The 26,774-nt window shown below is 38.1% G+C and overlaps 1 protein-coding gene across 1 annotated transcript in view; it reads left to right on the top strand.

Annotated features, from left to right (window-relative positions):
- Nucleotides 1-596: 596 nt before the first annotated feature.
- Nucleotides 597-26,774, top strand: part of KDM4C (lysine demethylase 4C) — a 285,808-nt gene continuing 259,630 nt past the window's right edge. Inside the window, exons 1-4 of the mRNA XM_050912623.1 lie at nucleotides 597-701; nucleotides 15,996-16,158; nucleotides 23,124-23,299; nucleotides 26,204-26,318. Coding sequence (XP_050768580.1) covers nucleotides 16,015-16,158; nucleotides 23,124-23,299; nucleotides 26,204-26,318 — 435 coding nt within the window. The 5' untranslated portion in view covers nucleotides 597-701; nucleotides 15,996-16,014. The remainder of the gene's footprint in view (nucleotides 702-15,995; nucleotides 16,159-23,123; nucleotides 23,300-26,203; nucleotides 26,319-26,774) is intronic.

Below are 26,774 nucleotides of genomic sequence, written 5' to 3'. Positions count from 1 at the left end.
CCCTTGCCCCAAAGATACCACTCACCCTCCCGCTAGAGGGGCGGGCAACCCGCACGCCTGTGCCCGGGCGGAGCCCGACCTACCCGGCTGGCACTCAGCAGCAGAGCCCGCCGCCACTACCTGCGCCTCAGCAGCCCCGCCTTACCCCGACGACCGTTAACGACGCTAACTGCCACCACACCCCAGCTGCCGCGCGCACCGCCGGCTCCCTCCCTAGCCACCGCCACCGCCGGCGGGCCCCGCCCCGCGCCAGGTGACCACCCTCAGGGCACGAGCGTTCCCACGTGACCACCGCGTGACTCCCCATCCCCTCACGCGGCCGCCACGCCTTGCAGAGCGGGGAACGTGCCTTCCCCGCCCGCCGCCGCGTTCCGCCCGGAAGCACCAGCGGCGCCGCCGCCCGCTCCTGGCACGTGACGCGGGCGCCGCTCCTCCGTCACGTGTTCTTCCCCCCGCCCGGGCCTCAGCTCTTTCCCCGTGCGTGCGAGGGCTGCGCGCATGCGCAGCCAGCAGCTGTCATCCGCGCAGGGGACGAGGCATCCCACAGGCACGGGGAGGAAAAGCCCCGAGGGGACCAGGGAGGTAGCGGCGGCGGCGGCGGGGGAGCGGAACTGCACTGCGCTGCACTGCGCTGCACTGCGCTGCGCTGCCGGCGTTCCCCCTCCTCCTCGCCTTCCTCTGGCTGCGGCTTTCCCGGACAGGTGCGGAGCGATCTCCGGGCCGGGCCGGTCGGGTTTGCGGGGAGGAGGTGTGGGGCGACCTGCCGGCTCGGAGGAAGGGTGTGGGGTGTGCGTGGGCCGGGGACGAGCGGGAGGGTAGGGGAAGGCCGGGGCGGGCGAGGGGGTAACGGCGACGAGGCGGGACGCTGTGGGGCAGGGTCGGGGGAACCGGAGTCGGGCCGGGTCGGAGCGCGGGGCCGCGGCGGGCGCAGGCTGCGGGGCAGCGGCTCGCCGGGCTGTCCGCGCCGGGGCAGGCCGTAGGGGTCGGGTGCGAGGGGTGGAGCGGCCGCCGTGCCGCCCGGCAGCCCCTCGCTGGGCTGCCTGAGGGGTCGGGAGCCCCCGCGGCCGGGAGGGAATCAGTCCGGGGGCTCCGCGTTGCGAGTAAGTGGATGGCGGCTGGGACCGAGCTGAGGAAACGAAACCGGCAGGTGTCGGAAAAATACGTCTCGTGTTCCCGTTTGTGGCCAGGGATTCTGGGTCAGGGCAGTCGGTGGAAGCTCTACGAGAGATCAGGCAGGTTCCTCGGGTGTTCAAAGTGGATGGACAGGGTAAAATACAGCGTTACCTCTCTCCATGTTTTTCTGGGCTTTGATGAAATTCTATGGACTTTCCAAACAGCCTCCTTTTCTTACAAAGTACAGCCGCGTTGATAGAGCTCCTTCGTTTCTACATGTCGTTAAAGCGTTCCTGGAAGTTAACAATTTGAAGTTGTAAAGTGTTAGAAAAGACTTTAAAGCCGTCTTCTGAGTAGAATATTCAGTTAAGCGCCGGTTCCACATCTATCTGTTTGTGGTTATAGTACTCCAAGCTTTCAGAGCCAGTTTCGGGATCAGGGCTTTATGCCATGTTATTAGTCTTCTATTAATGAGCCTTCTCTCTTCTGCAGTTGATTTTAAATGGCAATCTGAAATTAGAAGTGTATACAAAATATTTTTTCTGCTAGGTTAACTATGTTAGGAAAAATACTAGGTGTCTGGGTGTTTTTGAAAGATTTATACTAGCTCAGAGCATAAACAACATTTATTTTTTGTATTATTGAACAGCAGATTTATGATTCTTTGCACTCTTTTCTGAGACATTAGCAACAGCAGCAATGGAAGTTACCTCGTGGCTACTAAACCAGCAGTTTTTAAGCTGAAACACTTTCCACAAGAAAGAAACTTACTGGCAGCCTAATGCAGGCTATTTTTTGTCACCCTACAGTGTTTTTTTGTTCACATTCTTAATGAACCAAGAATGTGAAAACGACTGTGGTATAAAATTTGTCTTGGGTTTTACCCTTATGTTTCGTTGAACTGTGATAACTAGCTGATAGTATTGCTTCACAGAAGTACCTTCCAAACACAAGCATGATTTGCTTTTCAGTACTTGAAACGAGGGTAAACTGAACCATCGCCAGTCATGCTTATCTTACTCGCAACTTATTGGTGCTGATGTTATTGATTGCTGGCAGCTGATGGTTTTCTTTTAGCTAAGTGCAGATGCGGATGCATGTAAGAGCAATTTCCTTTCTAGGGACTGACCCAGGAAACAGTATGTCTCATCCACATAGGCGGACATAATTAAATAGCCGTTGGATCAGAGTAGGAGCCAATGTATATGAGGGAAAAACCTTTAGTCAGTGTTTGTTTAAAAAAAATAATAATCTGATTTGGACTCTCATTTTTTTTTAATGGTAAATATGACAAAATGGAAAAAAAAATTCAAGTCTTGTAATTTTTAGTCCTTAATTATTGATGAGTATTGAGTACAGAATCTTGTGTCTCTTGGCCTGATTTCTAAACAAATCAGGTAAACAGTTCTGCACCAAATCTAAACGCACAATTACCACAGTGATGCATTCAAATCAGAAAATTATGTTGTCAAGTGTTAATTATTAGAATCTTCCTAAGCTATTATGAACAAGCACAGTAATTGTTAAAAAAAATCGGTGATTTCATACCCAACTTTATTAAAAAATATTGGATTGAGTAGATTTAGGCCTTTCTCAGTTTAAACAGCTCTTGATTGGTCTACTTCTTAGTTCTGCAGTTAATTGACTTTGAAATTTTCAGGTTTTTTCTATAGTTCTTTTGCTGGGATATGTTTCATCAGCATGATGCTGAACAGAATGTGAATGGGGTATAAGGTGGTATCAGTTTTGGTCAAATTTATTTTATGAAGGTGGTATTTTTATCCTGCTACCCCCCAACATAAATAAAAAAAAACCTAATACATTTTGAAACACATTTTTGGTATACATGGAATTTCAAAGAGAGTGTGTTTTACTGTAATTCTGCTAATACAAGATATTTTCAGGTTCTCTGAATGATCACGTGAATGGTTCAAAAGGTGATGTTCTGAAATGTTAAGATTTTAATACTTATCTAGTAAAAAATCTCCATAGTCACTTGATAGCTTAATATTTCATATCTCATAATGAACAAGTGATGTGTTGAGTTCTTTTCTTGATTTTCATTTAGATTCATAGACTGAGTCATAAGATATTTAGAAGAAATGCAATATTTTATACTTGGAAAATAGTAATTGTTGTGTAATCAAATTACAGTTAAGGTGTTCATAACAATTTGCTGATCCGAAGTCCAGAGTGTGTTATAAACTCTTATTGTAGTTTTGGTATATAAAGAGTTAGGGTGTACTTCAGGTTTCTTAGGTGGCATTGTATATCATAATTCATGCTGTTGTAGGCTTGCATTTTGCTTCAACTTTATTTCACCTGTTTAAAATTGTGGAGTTTGTTGTGGTTTAACCCCAGCCAGCAACTAAGCATCACGCAGCTGCTTCCCCCTCCTCCCTCCTAGTGGGGTGGGGAGGAGGAGGAAAAAGAAAAAGTAAAACTTGTGGGTTGAGATAAGAAGACTTTAATAACTGAAGTAAAATAAAATACACTACTAACTAATAATAATAATAATTGTAATGAAAAGGAATATAACGAAAAAAAGAAATAACACCCAAGAAAAGGCAAGTGATGCACAATGCAGTTGCTCACCACCTGCTGACCAATGCCCAAGCAGCGATCCGCACCTCCAGGCCAGCTCCCCCATTTATATACTGGGCACGACGTTCCATGTCTTTGGCTAGTTTGTGTTAGCTGCCCCAACTATGCTCCCTCCCAGCTTCTAGCACACCTGCTTGCTGGCAGAGCATGGGAAACTGAAAAGTCCTTGGCTTAAGATAAGCGCTACTTAGCAACAACTAAAACATCAGAGTGTTATCAACATCGTTCTCACACTAAATCCAAAACACAGCACTGTACCAGCTACTAGGAAGAAAATTAACTCTGTCCCAGCCGAAACCAGGACAAGTTACACATAGCGGGTAAGTTGTTAACTTTGTCTGTGTGAGTAGTCCTACTACTGAATTATGCAAACACTCATTTTTATCCTTAATTCTGTTTACAGCTAACATTTGCAGGACAGTATATTTGGGATAGTATACTTACAACAGTGTACCCTAAAAACTGAGGACTATATATGTAAACAACAGATTAGAAAAATTGTCAGGATTTTTAGTTTAAGGTGTTAAAGCTGCAAGCATTAAAATTCAAAACAGATCTTCACAGTTGTGAAGACTGAATATTGAAAAAATTTCCGTGTCTAATCAGTTTCACTTTCTGATTCTCAGACATGACAGGATACTTCATTGACCGTTGCAGATATTATAGGGGAGTTTCACAAACAAAATATGTTCCAGTTCCTTTGTGACATTTCTGCCTGTAAAGTGTAGAATCACTCAATTGAGGCTGTTGTGATCTAGCTCAGTCGACCTATGATTTCCTGCTGGTTTTTGTCTAATAAAATTAAAATGCTAGTTGTTAGCAGGTAGCTTGTCTCTAAGAAGACCTAGATAAGTACTCCTATTCATAATAGATGCTGTATTACAAAAATTACTGTGCTGGATCAGGTGTTGTTTCATTTTCACAGTTTATTTCTTTGCTTAAAACATAATTTATAAGTTGCTAAAATGGTAAATGAATCTATGGCTTTGGAGCTGGATAAATTGTTTATAATCATAAACTGTTTTGGAAAAAAGAGGGCAATTTTGATTTAAAACTAAAATTAAAATTGGGGAAATGTGTAGAAGTCTAAACTGAGCTGTGAGTAAAGGCATAGAAGTAAAAGAGTTTAAGCAACTCTAAGTTTTAGGAATTGAACTCTTCATGTTAGGGTTTGATTTCAGGTGGAAGTATTTGGAGTATTTGATTTGAATAAATGATGACATTTTTCAAAACTGAGATCAGTGAAAATATCTAAAATTTGGAAAAATGTTAGGTAATAAGAGAGGAAAAACTTTTTCTTAACCGATTTGTCACCTTCAAGGGTTGTAGATACGGCTTATGTTTGAGTTGGTGAAACTTCTAAGCTCACAACGTTCTTTTGTTGTCCCTGTGGAAATCTCTTCTGGATTTATTGAGATACAAATCTTTGCAGGTTCCTGCTGTACAAATGTTAGCTATATAGTTTACTTTTCGTTGAACTTTTTGCATCGCAAAGTGATATGACATGCTAGAGCTGCAAGTTCAACAGAGGCACAATGTTGATTCTTTCTTCTTGCTCCTTTTGTCTGTTATAATATTGTGGATTAGAGACATGTGGTTCCCAGATACCAGTCTAGGAGTTCATTTTAAGGGGTCTGCGTCTGGTATTGAATGGTATGCCATTTCAGTGGCCTGGGATCAGTTTGGAGTGAGGAGGCTTTTGGTCGTATGAGCTGAGCAAATGCTGGTTTCTCCACTGGTGTGGGCATTGTAGCAGACCACGGAAGTGCAGTATGACTATACTGTGCATGTGCTTTTTGGTCACGAGGTTCACTTCAGTGTGCATACTTCCAGTCCTAACAGCAAAAACACAAGACGTGTATGACTCTTCCCTGACCAGTAGGTATTGGGTCTATGGTAATTTCGAACAAGGTGCAAAGGCAGGGGAACTGCATGACATCTTTGAATTACAAAATTGTTTATGAGAGGGGAAGTGCTCACTGCGAAGGTTAATAGTAGCTAGACCTTATCACAGGTGCAGAAATATAATTTCAGGTGTGCCATAAGCAGCTTTAAGGGGGAAAAGTACATCTTTCTGTTTCTCAGGTTATTGAGACTCATTTACTTTTTTTTTTTTTTTTTTTTTTTTTTTGATCCTGTCCTTGTTCTGCATCTGGTGAAGGATTTGCCATGTAGTGGTGGCTTGTGAAAAATATTATCACTATATATATATATATTACTATAGCACATCCCTGAAAAGAGTATGTATGTTGTGATGTTAAGGAGTTGTGAAATCCAGGGTATAAGGATATCTTTTGAGAGGAGATCTGTAAAGGCAGTTAATAACGTGCTGTATAGCTAGGGAGTTTTTTTGAGAAATGCATATTGGCAGAAATGACAGACCTGGCAGAACTGTTTAAAAGTGCTTAATCAGGAAGCAGTTCATATCCACCAACTGCTGTTTGTATCCCTGTCAATATTGTAGGCTGCATTAGCAATGAGTATTTTTCTGAACTTTTATGTGCTTGTAAATTAGCTTTTTAAAAACTGAGATCTAGGCTAAACTGCTTTCCGGTCTCTGTGAGGACTACACCCAAACTTGAGAATGTTGTTACACTGTTGTGTGAATTCATGGTTTACTTGCATCTTGAATAGTGCTTACAGCTTTGGTACTCCTTCCCCCTGACTAAAAGTCATTTGCTGGAACTGGTAAAGATCCAGAAATAGGAGGCAATGATGATCAGAAGTATGGAATGGATTTTCTGCAAGGAGACTAGAAGTCTTCAGCTTAGAAAAGAGATGACTGTGGGAGATGATGATAGAGATCTGTAAGTCGTGTGTGGTCTGAAGGTAAATATAAGCAGATAGATAACTGTTCCCAGTGTGCACATGAGCTGTCATATGAAACTAAAATGTGAAATAATCAAAACATAAAGAAGGAGATCGATCACTTAGCATATTGTTGATTGTGGAATGCTTTGTCATGAGATGTTTTGGATATTAAAGGCCTACAAAGGTTCAAAATCTTGGGCAAAAAGATCCATTAAAGTCCACAAAATGCAATAATATCCTCTTTCTCTAAAGTTTCATTGGTCTGTACATTGCTGAAGACTGAGATGGTATTCTGGAGAAGTATAATTATAAGCTACCCCTACACTTTTTCTAGATATCTGCTATTAGCAACTGTGGAAACTTCGTATGTCTGACTTGCTATTGCTGTTACTGAAGGCTGTTACATGCTGCTTCCAACTAGGACTACGGATTTCATACCTGTGTTTTCAGTAAAAAGAACGTAAAAGCTCTTGAAACATGGGTTGCAAATAAAAATGAGAAAAATATTTTTTCTTTTTTCCTTCTTCTTGCCCTTTGTCCCAGATCAATTATTTCAAGATGCTTTTGCATGCTGTGAGTGTGGTGTGGGAGAGGAATGTCTATAGAATGAATTCATACCATTTTTCATTTCAATATTTATGGGTTCAAAATAGGTAGTTTTTGTATTTTTGGAAATAATTGCTGTAAGAGTAGTACCAAACATAGAAATGCAAACTTGAAATGAAGTTTGTCAAACTACTTAGAGCTTTATAGTCAAATTGAGATAGTTTTAGGAGCTTCAGAATATGGTTACCTATCCAGATTCCTCATTTCTTAAGTTTTTTATAGTCGATTAAATACTTTAACACTCCTAACATTTTTAAACGTAATTGATTCTTTCTGATGACCGCTGGATGTCTGATGAATACGTGCCTAACCATGAGATTTGGCTTATAAATGCCTCATATCACAAATACAAAACATCATGGCCCATACATTTATTTTAACAGTTAATACGACCAAACAACATAAATAATGGAATTCCTGATAAATAAGATCTTTTTGTTTTTCTAAGCTGGGTACATAGACTAGGCAGACAATTTGCATGCACACTTATTGTTTTTAAAGGAACAATTCAAACATAAGTATGCAAAAACAAATTACATTGAGAATTAACTATTTGCATGCTCAGTAATAGTTGGACATGCAAGCTGTGCGTTTGTTTCCAATTACCTGAAAGTCATTCCTGTAGCTAGTCATGGACTGTGCACTATTGCAGTATCTTACAAAACTTTGAATTTGCTTTACTGAACAATATAGGGAGTTGAATGGTACCTACTTACAGATTATGCTAAAAACTTTTTTAAAATGATGTAGGAAAATGCAGAAGTGAATCTACCCATATCTGTAATAAAAATAAATTACTGGCTGAGCTTATGGAGTTTTTACTTACGTTGTAAATAAAATTGCTGCTTAGACTATCATAGATTGAGACCTGGTTTTCTACTACTTGTTTTCTTTCCAGCTCTTACAGAGCTGGTTGTACAAACTTCTTACTTTTTTTGCAAAACAGACCCTGCAAATAGGAGGTTAGTTGAAAAAAATCGTAGTTTTCCTCTGGTTTTGTCAATAAAGTGTTTTTATTGAGTGATTCCTAAAAGATGGTGGTTAGTACTTTATAATGTGAATGCTCGGTCTTGTTTTTTTAAGTTGAAAACTTTTGTATCTGACAGCTGTTTTCAGATAGATTATTTTGTGTTTTCTTTCAGATCAGCCTCAACAAAATGCTGTGGCTTTTTGTGCATGCCTTTCTCTGGACAAGTTTATTTTCTTGTTGTTAGTTATTTGAAAAAGTTTTCTCATGATTAATTAATTCTTCCTCAAATATTTGTTGTCCCATAGCGTGGGTGAAAATTTGCAAGAAAAGAAAAAGGGAAAAATGTGTGTTTCAACTAATTTGTCTGTGAGAAGTGATGACCTTCAAAGAGTTATTCTTTTTTCTTCCTGTCTTCCTTCTTTTTCTCATTTACTGGAGCTTGCTTTATGTAATTTGTTTAATTTGGGTTGTTGAGTAGGGTTGTGGACATTGATATTTTATATATTGAAAACAGAAATAATAAAATAATCTGATCTTCCAAAATATGAATGCACTTATTTTATGATGCAAATATGACACAAATGGCCTATAGTTATTTAGCGTTTTTCCATGTTAGCTAATCATTTTGTGTATAGCAGAGCAGGGGTAGCAGGCTGTGTTTTTTCTCCTTTCTTGTTCAGCAGTGCTTTCAGTACAGGGGCCAGAGTGGGCACCGTTTGGCAGTCAAGAGATGCCTCCCACAAAGCATCTTTGGAAGAACAGTTGTGTCAAGCCTTGTGTAGTTTAAAGCCAGAAAGTTTTGGTTCCCTGCTGGTGAGAGATGGAACTCAAAATACTGGTTTGTTCATTTTACACTAGAAGCAAAAAAAGTGGATAGCCTTCAGAGGAGATCTGACAGCTTAGTGTTAAGGTGGAGAGAGAATACTGTAATACTGAAAGTTGGTTTCATGTAGTGAAGACTGCAGGTTTTTGTGCATTTTAACCAACTGCAAATTAACACATGCTGTTTTTCTGGTGTGTTTCATTCTATTTTAATAGAATATTTTCTAGTTGTGTCAATCAGTGACTTGTAATTTGATTACACATGATTGCTAGTTTGGATTTCTGTATTAGCTATCAAATAAATGAAACTTGGAAGATGTTTTCCAGTTCTGGGGATAATGTATTCTGTGTTCCTGTGAGGGTATGGAGGATTCTGCATGGAAGAACGGTGTTTAATAGATAACTCTTCCACCAATAAATTATATTTAGTACCCTGACAGCTTTAACAATATGGTAAGGTGTAGGCATTACAAAAAGCAGTCCACCGTTTTGACAGGGGAGGCTGGAACTTGTAGCTGCCTGGTACTAATTCGGATAGTTGAGATTCATTTGGCTGCAGTGGGGTATAGAGGTCCTTTCCTTTTCTTAGGATACAGAGGAAACAGTCCTGTAGATTCTGCACTTACCAAACAGTCATGCAGAATAAAGTGTGTGATCAAGCATGTAATATGGTACACTTCTGTTCTGTAGATATGGGTAATTAACTCTTCCCATATCTGGCCTTAGTTACTAAGCATGCAGAAAGTTACTCTTTTCTTTCTTCCTCTCTTTTCTGTTTTTTTTTCTCTTGCTTTGGCAGCCGCTGGGAAGTTTGTTGTAGTCTTTTTCACCTTTTTGTTCTAGTAGTTAATGTACATATCAAAGTATTGAATTTGTTATGTTTGTACAAGCTATGCAGTTTCAATATTGCAGGATTTGTTTAAACAGCACTTCCCCCTGTCATCATGACTGGTGAAATGCGTTTGCATCTTGAATTATGTAAATACTGGTAGCATTAATGAGATTTCTTCATGCTGTGAGTATATGAGCTTTTCTAGTGTTGCACTTGGACATTTTGAATTAGGTTCATTAGGTTTCTTAGGCCACACACTGACATAGATGTGGATGACTAAACTTTGCTGACCTCACGTTTCTACTTCTGTAGTATTAAGACAAATGTAGCATTGATATACTCCTGGCTGATGATTTGAAGGTCTTTTGACAAGGCCTGACAATGGCTATAAACTTTTTAAAAGGAGGATCAGATACTTTAACCTAGGTATTGGCTCTTCAGCTGGTAACTTTGGACAAGTTACATGCTTGCATTTTATCTAAATTTTGCGCTGTGTAATCAGACGTGTTTCAAGACATAGGCAAACTACTGGGTCACCAAGAAATTCAAGCTTCATGGGCAGGCTTTGCAGTTTATTGGATCAGGCGCATAGCTTGAGCTTGTTTGACTAAAGCTTTCCCATGATTAGCTAAAAAGCTTCTTTCTTTCAGTGTTATGCAAAGTACTGATGCATGCTAGTTTGAGTCGAGTATGTCTTCCATTTATTCACATTACCATCCACTTTTCTAGATAGTCATGGGCAACCTTGCCAACGTGTAGTACTATCTTGCAAGGGGGACAGAAAATGGCTGATTACAATGTTGATATTAGGGATTTAAAAAACCTGTAAAAAAAATCCCTGTATATATATTACTTGTCTTCCTATTTTATGATGTGCAGCCTAAATGGACATACTGCCCTTGTTTCTATAACTTTGCATTTACTAATGTCTTGCACATTTTCATTGTGTAGTAGTAAATAAAAACTCTGGAAGTTTTATTTCTCAGCTTGTACTGCTCTATATCACAGCTCCTATATCACAAAATAGGTAGTTATGTGTACACCTAAGCTGAATAGGTGTATACAAGGTGTATTCAATCAAGAACACCTACGACAGTGATAGTGTGATTGCAGTGTGGATTTTACTTTAGAATGGCATCTTAATAGTTATGTTCTTGTCTGCAAAAGAACCTCTGAAGGCCTCTTAACTCTTACACTGGACTATATTTTATACTCTCTTGTTTTAGTGATTTGGTAGGAAATAACTGAATTCTTGCATGTGAGAGAAAGAGCAAAAGTAGGAATTGGTGGGAGAAAGTATGTAGGACTCTTGAATTCCACAAAGTCCTTGAGATAATCACATAGTGTGTTAGAAGTTAATAGAATTGAATTGGAAGACCAACGTTTTCCAGTTGGTTTGTAGCATAACTTTGTTTTTTGTGGTAAATTTAAAGCATGTAACTCAGTACTGGTGCTTACTGTTTTAGATGGACATTTGTAATGAAGATTACTGCAATAATAAAATTGTGAAATTAATTTAAGAAGTCTCAACTGATAGATTATAGCTGTTAAATTACTAAGAAATCATAAAATGAATAGCGTCATCCAATAAGTATATGGACTTTTAGTGTAGCAAGTACTGCATAGCCTTCATGATCTTTCTGCCTCCTAAGCTACAGAGGTTATATAGTAGAATTTGCTCAAGGATTGTTCTTACAAATGTTGTGCTTATCAAAGAGCTGTTTTACCCAGTAAGTTAATGAGAAGATGTCTTTTACTGAGGAAGAAGGGTAACACAGCAGCATGGATCGGACAGTTTGTTTCCACCAAAAGTAGCAGAGCTGGCTGGTCTGTGTGGTCATTGGATAGGGAGCTGGACCCTAAGATACACGGAAGGAGGTAGAAAAAAGATTCTGTGAAAGAAAGGATTTGTATTTTTCAGACTCCAATGAAGCTGGGCAAGAATTCTGCCTTTCCAATGTTATACATACGTCTTCATGATTAGGTGAAAGTTATTAATTCTGCTTGTGATACAGATTCAGGTTCATCACAGTACAATTCAATATGCTTGAGCCTTGTCTCAGTTCCAGAGACGTAAAAAAATAATCTAGTTAGTATCTTTACTTTAGTATGTTTTGCAAACAGGATTTTAGGAATCTAGCAGCCAGGCAAGCATGCTGGCATGTGTGATTGTGGAAGCTAGCATGAGTTAATCGCCATTTATTAGTTTGATTAACAATCCTTAAATTAACTGATTTCTTCATTGTGGCTAAGTGCTACGGTATATTCAGTTTGTTTCGTACATTGCTGTTTTTAAAGCAGCTTGGGTATTAAAACTGATATTTTTGGTGAGATGTCTTGGCTGAGAGGAATCTTTATCACACTAATTTATGTGAAAATTAGTTTGTTGTGCCTGTTGCTTGAAATCAGACGCTGGCCAGAATCATCCTGCGGCTTTTCTCATAGCTGAACCACTTGGATATGGCTTTTTCTTGTCTCCTTACACCTCTTCATAAGGAACGTAGGAGATTAGTTATCTTTCAGACTTATACCCCTTCACCTTAGACAAACTTAATTCCAAAACTTACAGAAGACAGAGCCTCAGGTTTGCAGGTACACATACAGGCATTGTGCTTGTGTATGTTTTGCGCCCATAGACAAAACTAGGATGAAAAGGTTGATACTAGATTTCCTTTTGAAACTGGCTTTCTATATGAATGGTTTCATTTAATACGTTTACACAGAAACTGATGAAACTAACTGGTAAATCAATTTATATAAACACTTTTGGAAAGGGGCTTCATTGTGATGTAGTGGAAAGTGATGTAGGTGATGGCTGGCACTGTGCACATGTGTGAGTTAGCAGAATTAATATTAGTTTGTAACTGTAACTTTGGCTTTGTGTGTTTAGCTGTGCAGCTGTGGTGTTTAACTTACAGCAGTAGGTGGGAATAGCTCAGAATCAGAGAACTGTGGAGGTTGGAAGGGACCTCTGAAGATCATCTGGTCCAATCTCCCTGCACAAAGCAGGCTCAGCTGCAATGAATTGCTCAGGCAGTGTCAAACTGGCTTTTGAATATCTCCAAGGATGGACACTCCACAATCTCTCTGGGAAACTTGTTCCAGTATTCGATCACCCTCGTGCTAAGTTTTTTACTATGTTTAAGCAGAATTTCATGTATTTTGGTTTGTGCCCATTGCCACTTATACTGTTAGTGGGCACCACTGGGAAGAGTTTGGCTCTGTCTTTATATCCAAACAAGGATAAGATCACAGAATCACAGGCTCTCTGAGGCTGGAAGGGACCTCTTGAGAACATGTAGCCCAGCCCCACTGTGTCTGATTGGGCTTTGAGTATCTCCAAGGACGGAGACTCCACAACCTCTCTGAGCTACCTCTTCCAGTGTTTGACCACCCTCACAGTGAGAAAGCGTTTCCTGATGTTCAGATGGAATTTCCTGTGTTTCATTTTGTGCCCATTGCCATGTGTCTTGTCACTGGGCACCACTGAAAAAGCCTGTCTCCCTCTTCTTCACTCCATCCCGTTAGGTGTTAATACACATAGATAAGACCCTTCTCTTCTCCAGGCTGAACTATCCCAGCTCTCTCAGCCTTCCTTCATGAGAGAGATGTTCCAGTCCCTTCATCATCTTAGTGGCCTTTTGCTGGACTCTCTTCCAGTAGCTCCATATCTCCCTTGTACTGGGGAGCCCAGAACTGGGCACAGCACTCCAGGTGTGGCCTCAACAGTGCTGAATAAAACAGGAGGATCACCTGCCTTGACCTGCTGGCAGCATTCCTCCTAATGCAGCCCAGGACACTGTTAGCCACCTTTGCTGCACAGGCATGTTGCTGGCATGTGTTCAACTTGGTGTTGCCCAAAACCCCCAAAGGCCTTTTCTGGAAAGCAGCTTTCCAGCCTGCCAGCCCCCATCAGGTACCCCATATGCCTGGGGTTGTGCCTCACCAGGTGCAGCACTTTGCACTTCCCATTGAGCTTCATGAGGTTCCTGTGAGCCCACTTCTCCAGCCAGTCAAGGTCCCTCTGAATGGCAGCACAACCCTCTGGTGTATCAGCCGATCCTCCCAGTTTTGTATTGTCTACAAATATCACATGGAATTAAGCAGAGATAGTTGCTCTGATTGGTCTTAGATAAAATTACATGTCTGAGAGATGCTGAAGTAGTGAGACAACAATTCAGTTATTGGTTAACTGAACATAATTCCAACTATCAGTTGTTGCAGTATAGGCCCCCCCTCCCCCCCTTAAAATTAATGCTTTAGGAATGTTTGACTTCGTTTGGGAACGCTGGGCTTGGTACTAGGCAGGTAAGTGGTTAAAACACACTTCTGCGAAGTTCCTCTATCCACTAAAGTAAAGAACATTAGTGATGTAAAAGACAAATTCATAAGTGGATGCTGAAGTCATTTGCTTTAAAAAAACCACCCCAACAAACCAACCAAAGAATGAATTAAGTCTGTCTCTCTCTCTTTTTTTCTCCAGTGAAGAAATAGTAGAGTTTGTTTTTTAGAGATGGGGGTCTGTGTATGTATATGTATATTTCACTGATATATGTACTTATTAAATACATGTAAAGGTGAAAGCCTAAAAACTGATTTTGTACAGAGAAATCAAATATCCTGTTTGATTATATTTCTGGTGTCACTTTACTGTCAGTGAAACATTATAAATAGTAAACACTGTCTATTGCACTTTGCAATGAAGGAAAGCATAGCTTCACCTTTGGTTGTAAATCCAAGTTTCATTTTCCTGGGACTGGTCATAGTAGCAAGATTATACGTGGAACTTTAATGGATGGGAATAAATGAAGGGTGTATTATATACAAGCCAGCTGTTTACTACCAACGGATGTTATCCCACTTGTACGTGTTGAGGTGTGTTTGCCTATATGGACTTGATAATTTAAATGTGAAAATATCCCCAAATTAAAGTGGTACTGATTTTCAGAATGGGAGACTTGCAGAAATCTAGTTAATTTCTGTTCAAATAGGGATGGAAAGTAGTGTAGGGAGGGGAACAGGATGTTACTGAAGGTGGGAGTGTGGAAAAAGGACTTAAGTGCTAAGAATGGAGAGTGGTGTGCTGGGTGAAGTGGGGAGGCAAAATGAGAGGAAAAATAAGGACACAAAAAGCAGGTTAAATGTTGGAATACCAGTAGGAGAGTGAAACATGGAAAAACATAAAGCATCTTCCACACACAGCTTTCTTGTGCAGTGGTTCGTACCAAGCTAGAAGGGACATGAAACTAATGAAATTAGTGGCTAATACACTGACATACAAGCAAAACTTACAGTGACAGTGTGAGGCATAAAAAACATGGTTGCATGCATTTTGCAGATGGAGAAGATGAGGAATGAGTTAAATTATATGCTCAGGAAAGTAAAATCACTAAAAAGCTAGTCACAGTTGAGTTATTTGTATTCTGGGATGAGCTTTTTTGTAAGATTAAGGAAGAATTTTGTGAACAATAGATGGCACTTGGTGATGTATAGTTGGAAATTGCAACACCTGCTGAAGCTAAAATAGATCTGTCAGTTGCCTAAAGATCAGTCTTTTCATGGGTACTGTATCTTGGTATGAAACAGAAATATGACTTTTTTTTTAGTCATCCTCAATGTAGAAATTGAAATAAGAGGAAACACTGATTGTCTTTATGTGTATCACTTGCATGCTTTGTTTCTGTTGAAGAGGTTTCAGAGAATGAGGGGTAATATAGTCCTGTTGTTAAACTGCTGATGTGAGAGTTAGGAAATCCAGGTGCTCTTTCTCTATGTTTGCAGTATGAGTGGGAAGTGAGTAATCAGTTTTCTCCATATCCTAAATGGGAATAATGATATTTTATCAAATGTGTAGCTTTGTTACTCTAGATTGTGCCTGTGTAATGTAAATCTTTAGACAGAGAAATGCAACAACCTGCAGATGGATCAACACAGGAAGATACTGGTGTAACGTTAAAGGTTAGCTTGAGAAAATGTGCCATAAAACCAGAGGTATGGACTGGACTGTGTAAATGTCACTGATGATAGTGTTCGTGCTGGGTAAGGGCTGAGTATCCTTAAAGGAGTAAGGAGAAAAAGTAAACATTTGTTTTGTGCCCTGTATACTAGCATGGGCAGAGGATTTCGGAAGCTTTTTTCCTGTTTGAAACGTGTGTCGAATCTCAGAATTTGTTTTACAGGTTATTCTCTTCAGAGTATGTTATTCTTTTTTTTTTTTTTTTTTTTTTTTTTTTAAAGCTGGTGGAAGTGAACCACAATGACTGCTGTCATCTCAGATAGTCCTCCAAACCCAAGCTGCAAAATCATGACTTTTAGGCCTTCGATGGATGAATTCAGGGAGTTCAACAAATACTTAGCATACATGGAATCGCAAGGTGCTCATAGGGCTGGAGTTGCAAAGGTAAACATCTATAATGTAGAAGGAAAATTGTTCCTAATACCTGTTTTCCCAGTATTTGTATTTTGCTGATTGCAAAACTGACCTTTCTACTATTTAACATTTTTTCCAAAGGATTTTCAATTAATAGATACTGATCTGTTACTGTTTTAAGAAAGAGTTTTTTGGTATCTCTGATGTTTCATGTAAACTAGTGAAGATGATGTATACTGTTTTCTCTCTAATCATCAATTGTTTCCATGTTTACAATAACAAAAGAGGATCTCTTCTTAAGGCAGATTTAAACTAGTTTTAGGCGAATCAGAACAAAATAGGGAGTTCATAGTATAAATTGGAAAGCCTTCATCTACCAGATGTTGAACTCGGTCTTTTAGGGTTGTGTGTATCTTTACTGGAGCAAGTAATCCCACTACAGTCAATGGGTGTATGCATGAAGATAGTGAGGCACTGTTTGAATGGAAATCGTTTTCCTTTTAATGGTCATCGTGTTATCTTTTTGTTAATCAGAATTGGAGGTACACTAACTACCATTGCATTGCCCTTTGAACAATGGTATATTCAGGATTTTACAGCAGGTGTTCCTCCCCTAACGGAGAATGATTGCCAGGGATTAAGTCTGATGTAATCTAGTGTTACATAATATAAGTATTTATGCCATATCTGTGCCACTTTTCAAACCAGCAGGACACAGTGCAGGTCTAGAAATCCTAGTTTAGTTATTGTAAGTAGTCAGTGGGAAGAGCCGTCTTCATCACTGGGTTTTTAAGCTAATGGTGCAAACTCAAGACATTTAAAAATTGAGAGAAGAGAAACAAGACCTGCAATTCTTGGTTTCCCCCCGCCCACTCCCTCTTCCCTGCTGCCTGTAAAACAAAGCAAAACTGAACCCTTCACACTTTGAAAACCTTGTAGTTTATTTGCTTTCTGATTTCTGAGGGTAGAGTACATATAGGTCATATTTTCAAACTCTTCTCTGCAAACAGGAGTAGAAATGTGATAAATAGACAACAGAGGAAATCCTGAGCTGAATTTTTCACATATTCAACTGTATTATGGAACCTATTTGTTTGTGTGGGGATGAACTATTGCAGTCCTCTCATCTTGAACACTAAACTTAACAGCAGATTCATCATAGTGACATCTGTTGCTCAACAGATTTACGCCATTAACATGTATGTGAGCAAGAGATTCTAGCTGTGTATCATTCTGTGGATTATGTACGTGGACTCAACATTAAAAAAAAATCTTATTTTCATATTGTTTATGTAAATAGTTTTATTTCAACTGTTGGTAGTTTCTAATCTTGTTTCATGGGGATCTAGCTGAAGAAATAGAAAGTGCCTTATGATCAGCCACTGAGATGATACTGATTTTCTTCTATTTCAGTTTGTTTATTCATATATAATGTGCTTGCTTTCTTTGGTGTCTTGTGTATAAAACAAAGACAGGTATGCATAAATTGTACTCCTTGCTTTCTCTGGCTATATGAGGAAGCTATTATATGAGCCAGGATTAGTGTGTAATATGTTTGGGGGAAAAAAAAAAAGAACTAGTTTTGTTTAAAAAGAAGAATATATGTGGTATGCTCTTTATCATGGCTGTGTCTGTTCTAGATGGCAACTAATCTTTTCATTTTATAGTATTCAAAACCAGAAGCTTCTTAATTTGGGGAAAAAAAAAAGTACCTTACATTTCATTTTCCTTTAAAAACTGTGTATCTATTTACCTCTGACAATTCTCAGGAGGTGTATCATCAAATATGACACTATAATCCTTAAAAAGCCTATGCAAACTTCTGTTCTTATTTCTGAGACATTAATAATAAATAAGAGCTTCAGTTACTCTCCATCAGCTTTTTTTTGTGCTGCTTCTTTTCTGTCAGGGATTGAAGCAGCTGGGAACGCTGGTCAGTGGCTTCCTGATACACGGGGCTAAGTGCTCCTCTGAGGCTGCTGGTATACGTAAGATTAACTGTGGGACTAAAATATGTCATGATTTACGCCCACTATACTAGTCGTTTGTGTGTGTGAACTTTAGGATATCTGGAAAAGGAGACTCTTCCATGTCTTGGCATTCTTGGTTGCAAAATTTCAGCCAGAAGGAAGTGTAAAAAGATAATGAATTTGTCTTACTGGAAATATTTTTCAGATTTTTTTGAGACATGAATATGGCTTCAGTTGTAAATGGTGGTGTAAAATGGTGATCATGACAACAGAAGAACAGAGGTTAGGCTGTGGTCTTTTCTTCTTCACCATGGTGTAATGCTGCCAGATGTAGATTAGAATCCCATAACTGAGTTGAAAATGATTGGGGAGTCCATTCTAGTAATTTAAGTGACAATCAAAGTACGTCAGAGATATGACAGCTTTCAGGATCAGTATGAGAAGTGGGTAGTAAGTTTTAGATGCATATCCGTAGTTAACACTGTTTAACCTGTATTAATTTTTAAATTTTCAAGCAAGATTTTATTTTTTTTAAATGTAATTAAATACAAATTGGAACCACTTTCTTTTCTGATGAGGTCATGAGCTGCTTTCTTAAGGATGAATCTTTCAGCATTGTTACCATTATCAAACTATAGGTATTTATTTTGTAGTTTTATCTGGACTATACAATTTTTTTCAGAAAAGGAATGATATTTTTTTCTTGCTCTCTCATTAACATCTCTCAATGAGATGATTATTAGATCTCATTATCAGGTAGTAGGGATGGAAAAATTTGGCTACAAATTACTATTCTCTCAAATTGTACACATACATGCAATTAAGAGAAACTGGAAATTAGTGGAGTCTTAAAAATAATTCCAAGATTTGATTTACAGAGGTTGTCGCTACTCTCATAGCACTTGGAGTTTCATACTGTTTCTGTTGAAGTTACTAAAACTGAACGTACCCAATAAGGGCAGAATTTGGCCATGTAGTCAGGGATTTGTGATATTTTGCATAGTATAATTTGGCTTGGTTGAAGTTAATATCCCTGTGCTTATATGATTGAAAATGTGTGTGTCTCCATTTTTTGGCCATACACCTAGGATTTAATTCCCATTCCATCTATCACATTTCACAACCGTTTGGGAAGCTCTTCTCCATGTACAGATTGTTAAAATGTGATAGTCCCAGGAGCACAAAAAATATTTTTGTATATCTGTGTTTATATGCATGTGGGATATCTGCTGACCTGGGTTTACAGAACACCTGGAATAATGTCTATGATACAAGAAAGCATAACAAAACCTTTTAAAAATGATTAATTACATTAGACATGTTTCAGTTGCACTGTGACTGAGGAGGGGCCCTTCTAACTGTAGTGTGTAGGTCTGCTTTCCCCTTCTTCTCCTTGATACTAGAATAGCAGTTAAAGCATCTGTAGCTGTTTTCAGCCTGTCAGTTAGTTGCTACATATTACTCAGTTGTCTTGAGACTTTTTATATTCTGATTTTCACTATTTTTTGATATATCTCAAAAAATCATATTTATATATAAAAAATAAACCAACTATTTTTAAAACAAATCTTATCAAGTCATACTGGTACTGCAGAAGTTTAAGGGACACTTTCTGAGTTTTGGAAATTGGATTTAAAATAACAAGAATAAAATATTTTTTTCCTGTTTTGATAGTAATGTAAAATGAACTTACAGAAGACCTAATTTGTATTAAGTCTAGGATGTACAGACTCAAGTATGAATGCAAAGATAATAAAAACTACCAGAGGAGCTATATACACATGCAGAAACAGTCATTTAACCTCTCAGCAGATGTCATAAGCAGAGTAGGCGTACCCAACGCTTTAGGTTAAATGTGAAAGTGTAAGGGGAGAAGACCTCTTACCTGTGCGGAAGAATATGTGTATGTAAATGAGGATAGAATGACTGTAAGGCTTGCACATATTGTGGGAGGTGGGAGAGTGCAGGGAATAAAATGTTTGGAAAAAAAAACCCAGTTCCTAATACTATGCCTGAAGCAAATGATTAAGGTACTAGACAAACAACATTAAACCATTTCCAGAGCAGATAATGTACTGTGGCATCCCTGGAGCAAATTGGCTAAAAAATTTCCATTAGGCTTTTGAAAGTCTGGAATGAGCTTTAGGCATAGATGATGTATTTTAGTCTTCGTGTTACAGAGGATCCTATACTTAAAAAGGAAAACAAGGAATGAAAGCAATAGAACAAATGAAAAACAAGGCACACTGATAGATTAGTTGCTCTTTACTTGAGTAAGAAGTGTTTTGGAGACTCAAACTGCATTTATATAGAGCGAAATAGTTAAATTAATTTGCAGTTACATTGGCAAGTAGAAAAGTAATTTTGGAACATGATACTGAAAATAGATGTTGGCAAGTACAAGAAAAACTATTTTCAGAAGAGTTGGGGCAGTAATAGCTATATGGAAATAGTAGCCAGGGCCATTCAGAATCAAATGTAGAACAGGAGATTACCAGTATATGAAAGAGGTTTTAACAGAAATTTATGCATTGATAGCACTTTGAAATAACCTCAGTTGTACTAATATGCAGCCTTCATGAAGGAGACTGAGTGGTATAACTAAGACATCCGTATCTAAAACTGAATATATATCATGCTAAATAGCACTAGATAGTGTTAACATGCTTAGGGTGTTTGAGAGATACAGATACATAAATGAGAAAACCTTGCCTTAGGTTTTTCCTTTTTTATATTTGAGCATTGAACAGCTTGGCTGATGAATTCGATCTAGGTTGCTTCCATGGAATAAACCTAACTTGCCTGACTTTGAAGAGGTTATTTTTACTAAAGGGAATGTGAAGAGGCTTCAGTGGGACAGGTCAGTGGTAAAAACTCACGAGGCCTAGTCATTATTTCCAGCTCTGATACTGACTAGCTGTGTGTTGCTTTAGACATGATATTTTAACATCTCCAGTCCTTGCCCTGACCTTTGTTAGAAAATGCAAATTCTTTGGGGCAGGGACTCTATTTTTATTTTCTTTTAAAATGGTGCTTAGGATATCATTCCCCACAGAATTCACTTCTCTAACCAGTACTCTAATTACAACAATAATAAACATGCTTCAGTTAGCTGGAAGGGGCTATTTTGAACCTGTGTTCACAAAAATATTTTTGTTGCTTAAAACACAGTGACCTTGAATTAAATAAGATAATGCAAATTTTGCTTTTCAGTATTCATATATTTGAGCCAAACCTACAAGTTCATGCTTAATAATCATGAAAATGGAAATCTCTGTGCACATATTTGATTTCTATGCATATATTCTGAATGCATGACTTCTCTGCTTCCAAACCAACATTTTGTATTTTGTTGATGTGCATATAATTTAAGATTTGTGTGAAAGAAATAAGTAGGAATCTCAAGATGATTGGATTATTTTTTTTTCTCTAAAAGCAAACAACACTGAAACTTGCTAAGTAGTCCCTGTACAACTGAAGTCCCATGGAAGCTGAGAAGGAAAAAAGGAAAAGAGGGAGTTGCATCTGTGTAAAAACTGGATAAAAACGCCTGTTTATGTTTAAAATAAAAACATTAGGTATGGAAGTATGTTACTATCTGATAACTTTTCTTCAGCTTGATGTTTCTGTTTTGGTGTGTGCTTGCTAGCATGAATGGTCTTGATCAGATTTCTTTGAGGGATGGACTGTTTGAGTACATTAGCATTACAATTTACCCACTTGTGATTGTTTTCCAAAGGTAGCAAATGATCTCAGGATCTATCTGTATGATTTTTTAGAATCTTTTACTTTCTGAGAGTGATGTAATAGCAAAATCTCTAATGGACAATATTGTGTGGAATCCTGAAATGCTTGTCAGAGGAACAGCCTAGCTAGCCTAGTGTAAAGGCTACCTCTAAGATGTGAATTAATTATTCAAGTAACATAATTTGTACGTGGTAGATGCATGTTTCGGAAAGCCGTCCTACTTTATTGTATGTTACTTTAAGTTTCCAAGCCAATGCTTGTGAAAATTTGATTTGAGCACCACGAAAAAAAATGAATGTAATGAGTGGATCAAAGAACATATCACTGAATCTTTGGGCAAGTAAAAGTTCAAAACCAAAACAAAAATACGTATTAAAAATGTCTGTTGCTGTGTTTTAAAACTGTTGCAATTTCAAATCTAGAGAGTTTTCTGTTTTCAGATAAAATAATGTATGCAAGGAATGTTTGAAATTACACAGCCTGTTAAAGAACACTGGTATGACTGCGGGCTGCTTTGAAATTCCTGACGACTTTATTGCTAACATTTCAGAATCTGCTGAGGAGTTTTCGTAGACTTTGGGCAATTCTGTGGTATTTGAAATAAAAATGTTAACTTTACAATTGGTTAATCTGCACACAGCTTTAATCTTTAATTACGAGGTTTAAATCATGTTAATATAAAAACTAGTATATCTAAATTAGTGCAAACTCTTACTGTAATAGAGTTGTACCCTGCAGTTTTATGGGGAGTAAGTTAAACAGACTCTAAAATATAAAAGCTCTCTAAAATAGCTGTGTTTTTTTCATTTTTCAGTAAGAAATAAAAGTTATTCATAGTGTTTACACCAAATAGCATTTGGACAGGGGACTGTCAATCTTCTGTATGAATCTTTTTTTTTTTTTTTTTTTTTTTAATTGAGGATAACAATTTTATATCATGGAGTACAAAGTGTTTGTGAATTATAAGGCTTTCTGATTATAAAGTATTTGTCTGTTCTGTTATTATACATGTGTGTGTTTGCACAATTGCACATGATTGAATTGCTGTAGATTAGTGAGTTGCTGTTTGTGAACTGAAGTAATACTATGCTCATTTTGAATTGGTTTCTGCATTATCTAGGAGCACTTACATGGTCAGTTAGTTATTGTGAAACAGCTGGTAAGCAAGTGTTCATTTGATCATGTGGGCATATTTGGCTGTTCCTTCTGATTTTTCCAGAATGTTTTGAATTGATATTGCAACTGTTGATGTCCCATTCTTTATTTCTGAATTTAAAGGTTATCCCACCAAAGGAGTGGAAGCCAAGAAAACATTATAATGATATTGAAGATTTGGTGATTCCTGCTCCAATTCAGCAGATGGTCACTGGCCAGTCGGGGCTTTTCACACAGTACAACATTCAGAAAAAGCCAATGACAGTGAAGGAGTTTAAGCAGCTGGCCAACAGTGACAAGTATGTATATGGGAGGTCTTGCTTAGAAAGACAAATATTTATTTGTTCCCATATTGTGGTTTCTTTGAATTGTGCTAGGCAGCTGGTGATTTTTTCACTTACTCAGCAGAGGTTTTCTTGTCTCCTAAGTTGTGGAAGGGTACCACAATATGAATCTTGTTTGTGTTTCTGTTGTTGAAAGCATCTGGTACCATGGCAGCAAGAAATCATCTGAAAAGCCTGAGACATGATGCTTTCTGTCTGCCGTTTCTTCTTTCTGTTCTAACAAATGCTTATGTTGAAAATAATGAAGATGATACAGACTTATATCTGAGTTTTATTTTGAGTACACCTATTAAAGTTTAATATTTAATTCTTTTTTTTGGCCTCGATACTGGAATGGCCTATCATCATGTAATTCTGAAAAAAACCCAACATCTTTTTTAACTTGCCCAGAAGTTTTTGCATTAATCTAAGAGAACTCAGCTGCACCTAGGAAATGTCTATGTTCTGGTTGTGGCAAGATGGATATTAAGGGAGGGGAAAAAAGTCTATGAAGGGCTAGGCACTGTACTAAAAAGTTTCAAATTGGTGGGCATTCCAAGAAGAGGAAAGTGATGGAAGGAATTCTTCCCCATTCCTTTTGGCCACATAAAAAGAATAAATTTTACTTCAGTATTTCCTCAAAACTGACTGGACATAGTTTCTGGAAGGTGAGTCAAAGGATCCTAGAGAGAAAAGATATTTGAATATAATGAAGGAAGGTAACACTGCCCTAGTTTGAAGGCAAGTTTCTCTCATAAGTTAATTTAAGAAATTAAGAGGTAAGAAGAGAAGCTGTTATCAAGATCAGGAAAAACTAGGACATGAAAAACTTTTAAAGAGGCTCCTTAGCAAATGTTCCATAATATCCATGCCTTTGTAAAAGTGCAAAACTGATCTCCTTTTTTCAATTAAAAGGATCGGTATGTTTCTGCCCGTATATTACTTGTGAAAAATTGAGGTTATCACGCTTACAATTTTTGTCCTCTTGTAAGTGGGAATGGGAACCTATTTTGTAGTTCTTAAAATTATTTGTTCAGTAACTGTTAGAGGGGAGGATAAAATATAAAACCTGTGTGGTATCTGATGTCATCTTCTATGATACCTGTTCATATATGTTTAAAGTTTACATTTGATTAACCCATGATAAAATGAGAAACACTAATTTCTTAAAATAGTTTGATAATGCAAAAATACTGTGAAGGCTTTATTGTGTATCATGATGTTAGTAGTTAGTTATGATATTCTTTATCATGGAGGATATTTTGGAAGTGTTTCTGATTTCAGTTTTCATGTTTTTTACTTGAAAAACTTTTTTTTTCTTCATTTCATAGGTAAAGTTTAGAACAGTTGGGAGGGCTTCTTATCTATTACTAGCTGTAGGTCTTTCTAAATATTTATCACTGCTCTTGAGAAAATGTGTCATAGAACCTCCTATGACACTCTTAATGCACTCTATATTTCTTAAACTATTAAGTAGCTGAGAGCCCCTATTCTCCCATAAAAATAATTTTGTTCCTTAATGAAGAAGACTTCTCTGTTAAAGACTCTTTTCTTGAGTATTATGATGCTATCCATTTCCTGTGGGAAAGAGAGAAGGGCCATGAGCATCTAAATTAAACCATAGTTGCCTTTAAAAGGATTGTGTGTGCTTAGTCTAATGCATTGCATCTTTTATTTGTTTAGGCATTTGCAATTCACCGTTGAACCAAGGTGCTTCTCCACCTTGACCTCTGGGAAATATAGGCATACCTGCATCACATAATCAAGATACTTGTGTTATGGTAACTGAGTTTATGTATCCATATTACTCAGTGCCAAGCAGAAATACAATCTGATTTCTGGAGCCATATCATGAGAAATAATTGAAACAACTCCATTGCTGAGAATGCTTTGGTTAAGATGTGTTTTGCTGACTTGCTTGTCTCTGTTCTGTGTTAGCGCATGATGTAAATGTACCTGGTCTACTTAATTCTTGTACGTTTGGATCTTCTTTCCAGTAGTTCAAGTGTAGTAAGTTGGCAGTGCTAGTGTGAAGCTTTTCTTCTCAGAGTTGCAGTAATGAGGGAGCAAGTTTTCTTTTCTGAAGACCTAACTATGGGAGAACAGAGGCCTAACAAAGGATTCTGAGGCAAAAACTATTGATGAATGTTTTCTATGGTAGCGTGCTTGTGTTGTGTTCCCACAAGGTTTTACATGAGGTTTGAGTAACCTTCCAAAAGTATATACATAAATAAATTTGCGCATATAAAAGTATGGTGCCCTGTGCTGCACTAAAGGAGTAAAAAGAAAAATTCCCTTAAATAGTTTTTTTCACTGCATGGTAGGATTTTTGGTATCAACTGTTTGAAACATTACGCCTTTTCTCAAAAGGTGTTTCTGGGGAAGGAAGAAGAGAAGAAAGTACTGTTTTTGCCTGGCAGGGCTGCTACTTGGCAGAATTAGTACATTTGAGTTGTTCTGAGACAGGCTTGTGCAGGACCTACCTTTGTGTCTTTGCAGAGCTGGTAGTGAGGCAGGAAGATAGCAAATAGTTGTCAATTAAGTGGCTTTTCCACGTGTGTCTTTTTTGTGGAAGAGAAAAAAAAGGAGGGCCTCAGCCTGAGGACAGCCAGTAGATGTGCTGTTTAGCTGCTGGAGACTGAAGAAAATGTTGTATGGGCAGGTGTATGACTTAAGTTACTGTAGGTGTCGGGTAGGAGGTTACATGCTATGGTGAATCATGAAACTAAGAATTCAGGACAACTAATAATTCCTCTATTTCAGAGAATTTGAAATAAAGTGATCTCTTAGAATTCAGTTTGCAGGATCAGAAGCGTAGTCCATTGTGAAGGTGGTTGTTGAAAGACTATGCTGAACTTTTGCCTGCTTCTTCCTCTGCAGATACTGCACCCCAAGATACGTAGATTATGAAGATCTGGAGCGTAAATACTGGAAGAACTTGACTTTTGTGGCACCTATTTATGGAGCAGATATCAATGGGAGCATTTATGATGAAGTATGCATAGCTTTTTATGAAGTTTATCTCTTCCAGCCCTCTTTTAAAGGGTACTATACTTAGAGGATACATTTTTGCTTTGTGACTGAGAATCTGTCTTTCTTTTGAAATCTTTGTGTTACTCACTTTAAAGACTCCAAGCAAGGTTGAAATTAACTCTACATCTGCAAGAGTCAGACAGTTCTGTCCTTAGACAGTTGGATATTGCTACTGTTCCTGGTCATAAGACTCTTCCCTTTCTTCACTTTGAACTCTCCAGAACTTTGAGATTCCTTCCTGTTTATTTATTTGTTTATTAACATTTCAGTATGCGTGTTATCTGTGTACCTCTGTGGAAATTTAGTGATATTTTAAATAACCTTTACTTTAAAATTAAAAGATGAAATAATTTATTTCTCTCTCTTTCACTGAGGAAAATTGATAGCTGTATTTCATACATGCTTGGAATGCCTGCAG

Source organism: Gymnogyps californianus, chromosome Z, assembly GCF_018139145.2.
Source record: "Gymnogyps californianus isolate 813 chromosome Z, ASM1813914v2, whole genome shotgun sequence".
NCBI classification, from domain to species: Eukaryota; Metazoa; Chordata; class Aves; order Accipitriformes; family Cathartidae; genus Gymnogyps; species Gymnogyps californianus.
This window is presented reverse-complemented; position numbering and strand designations above follow the sequence as displayed.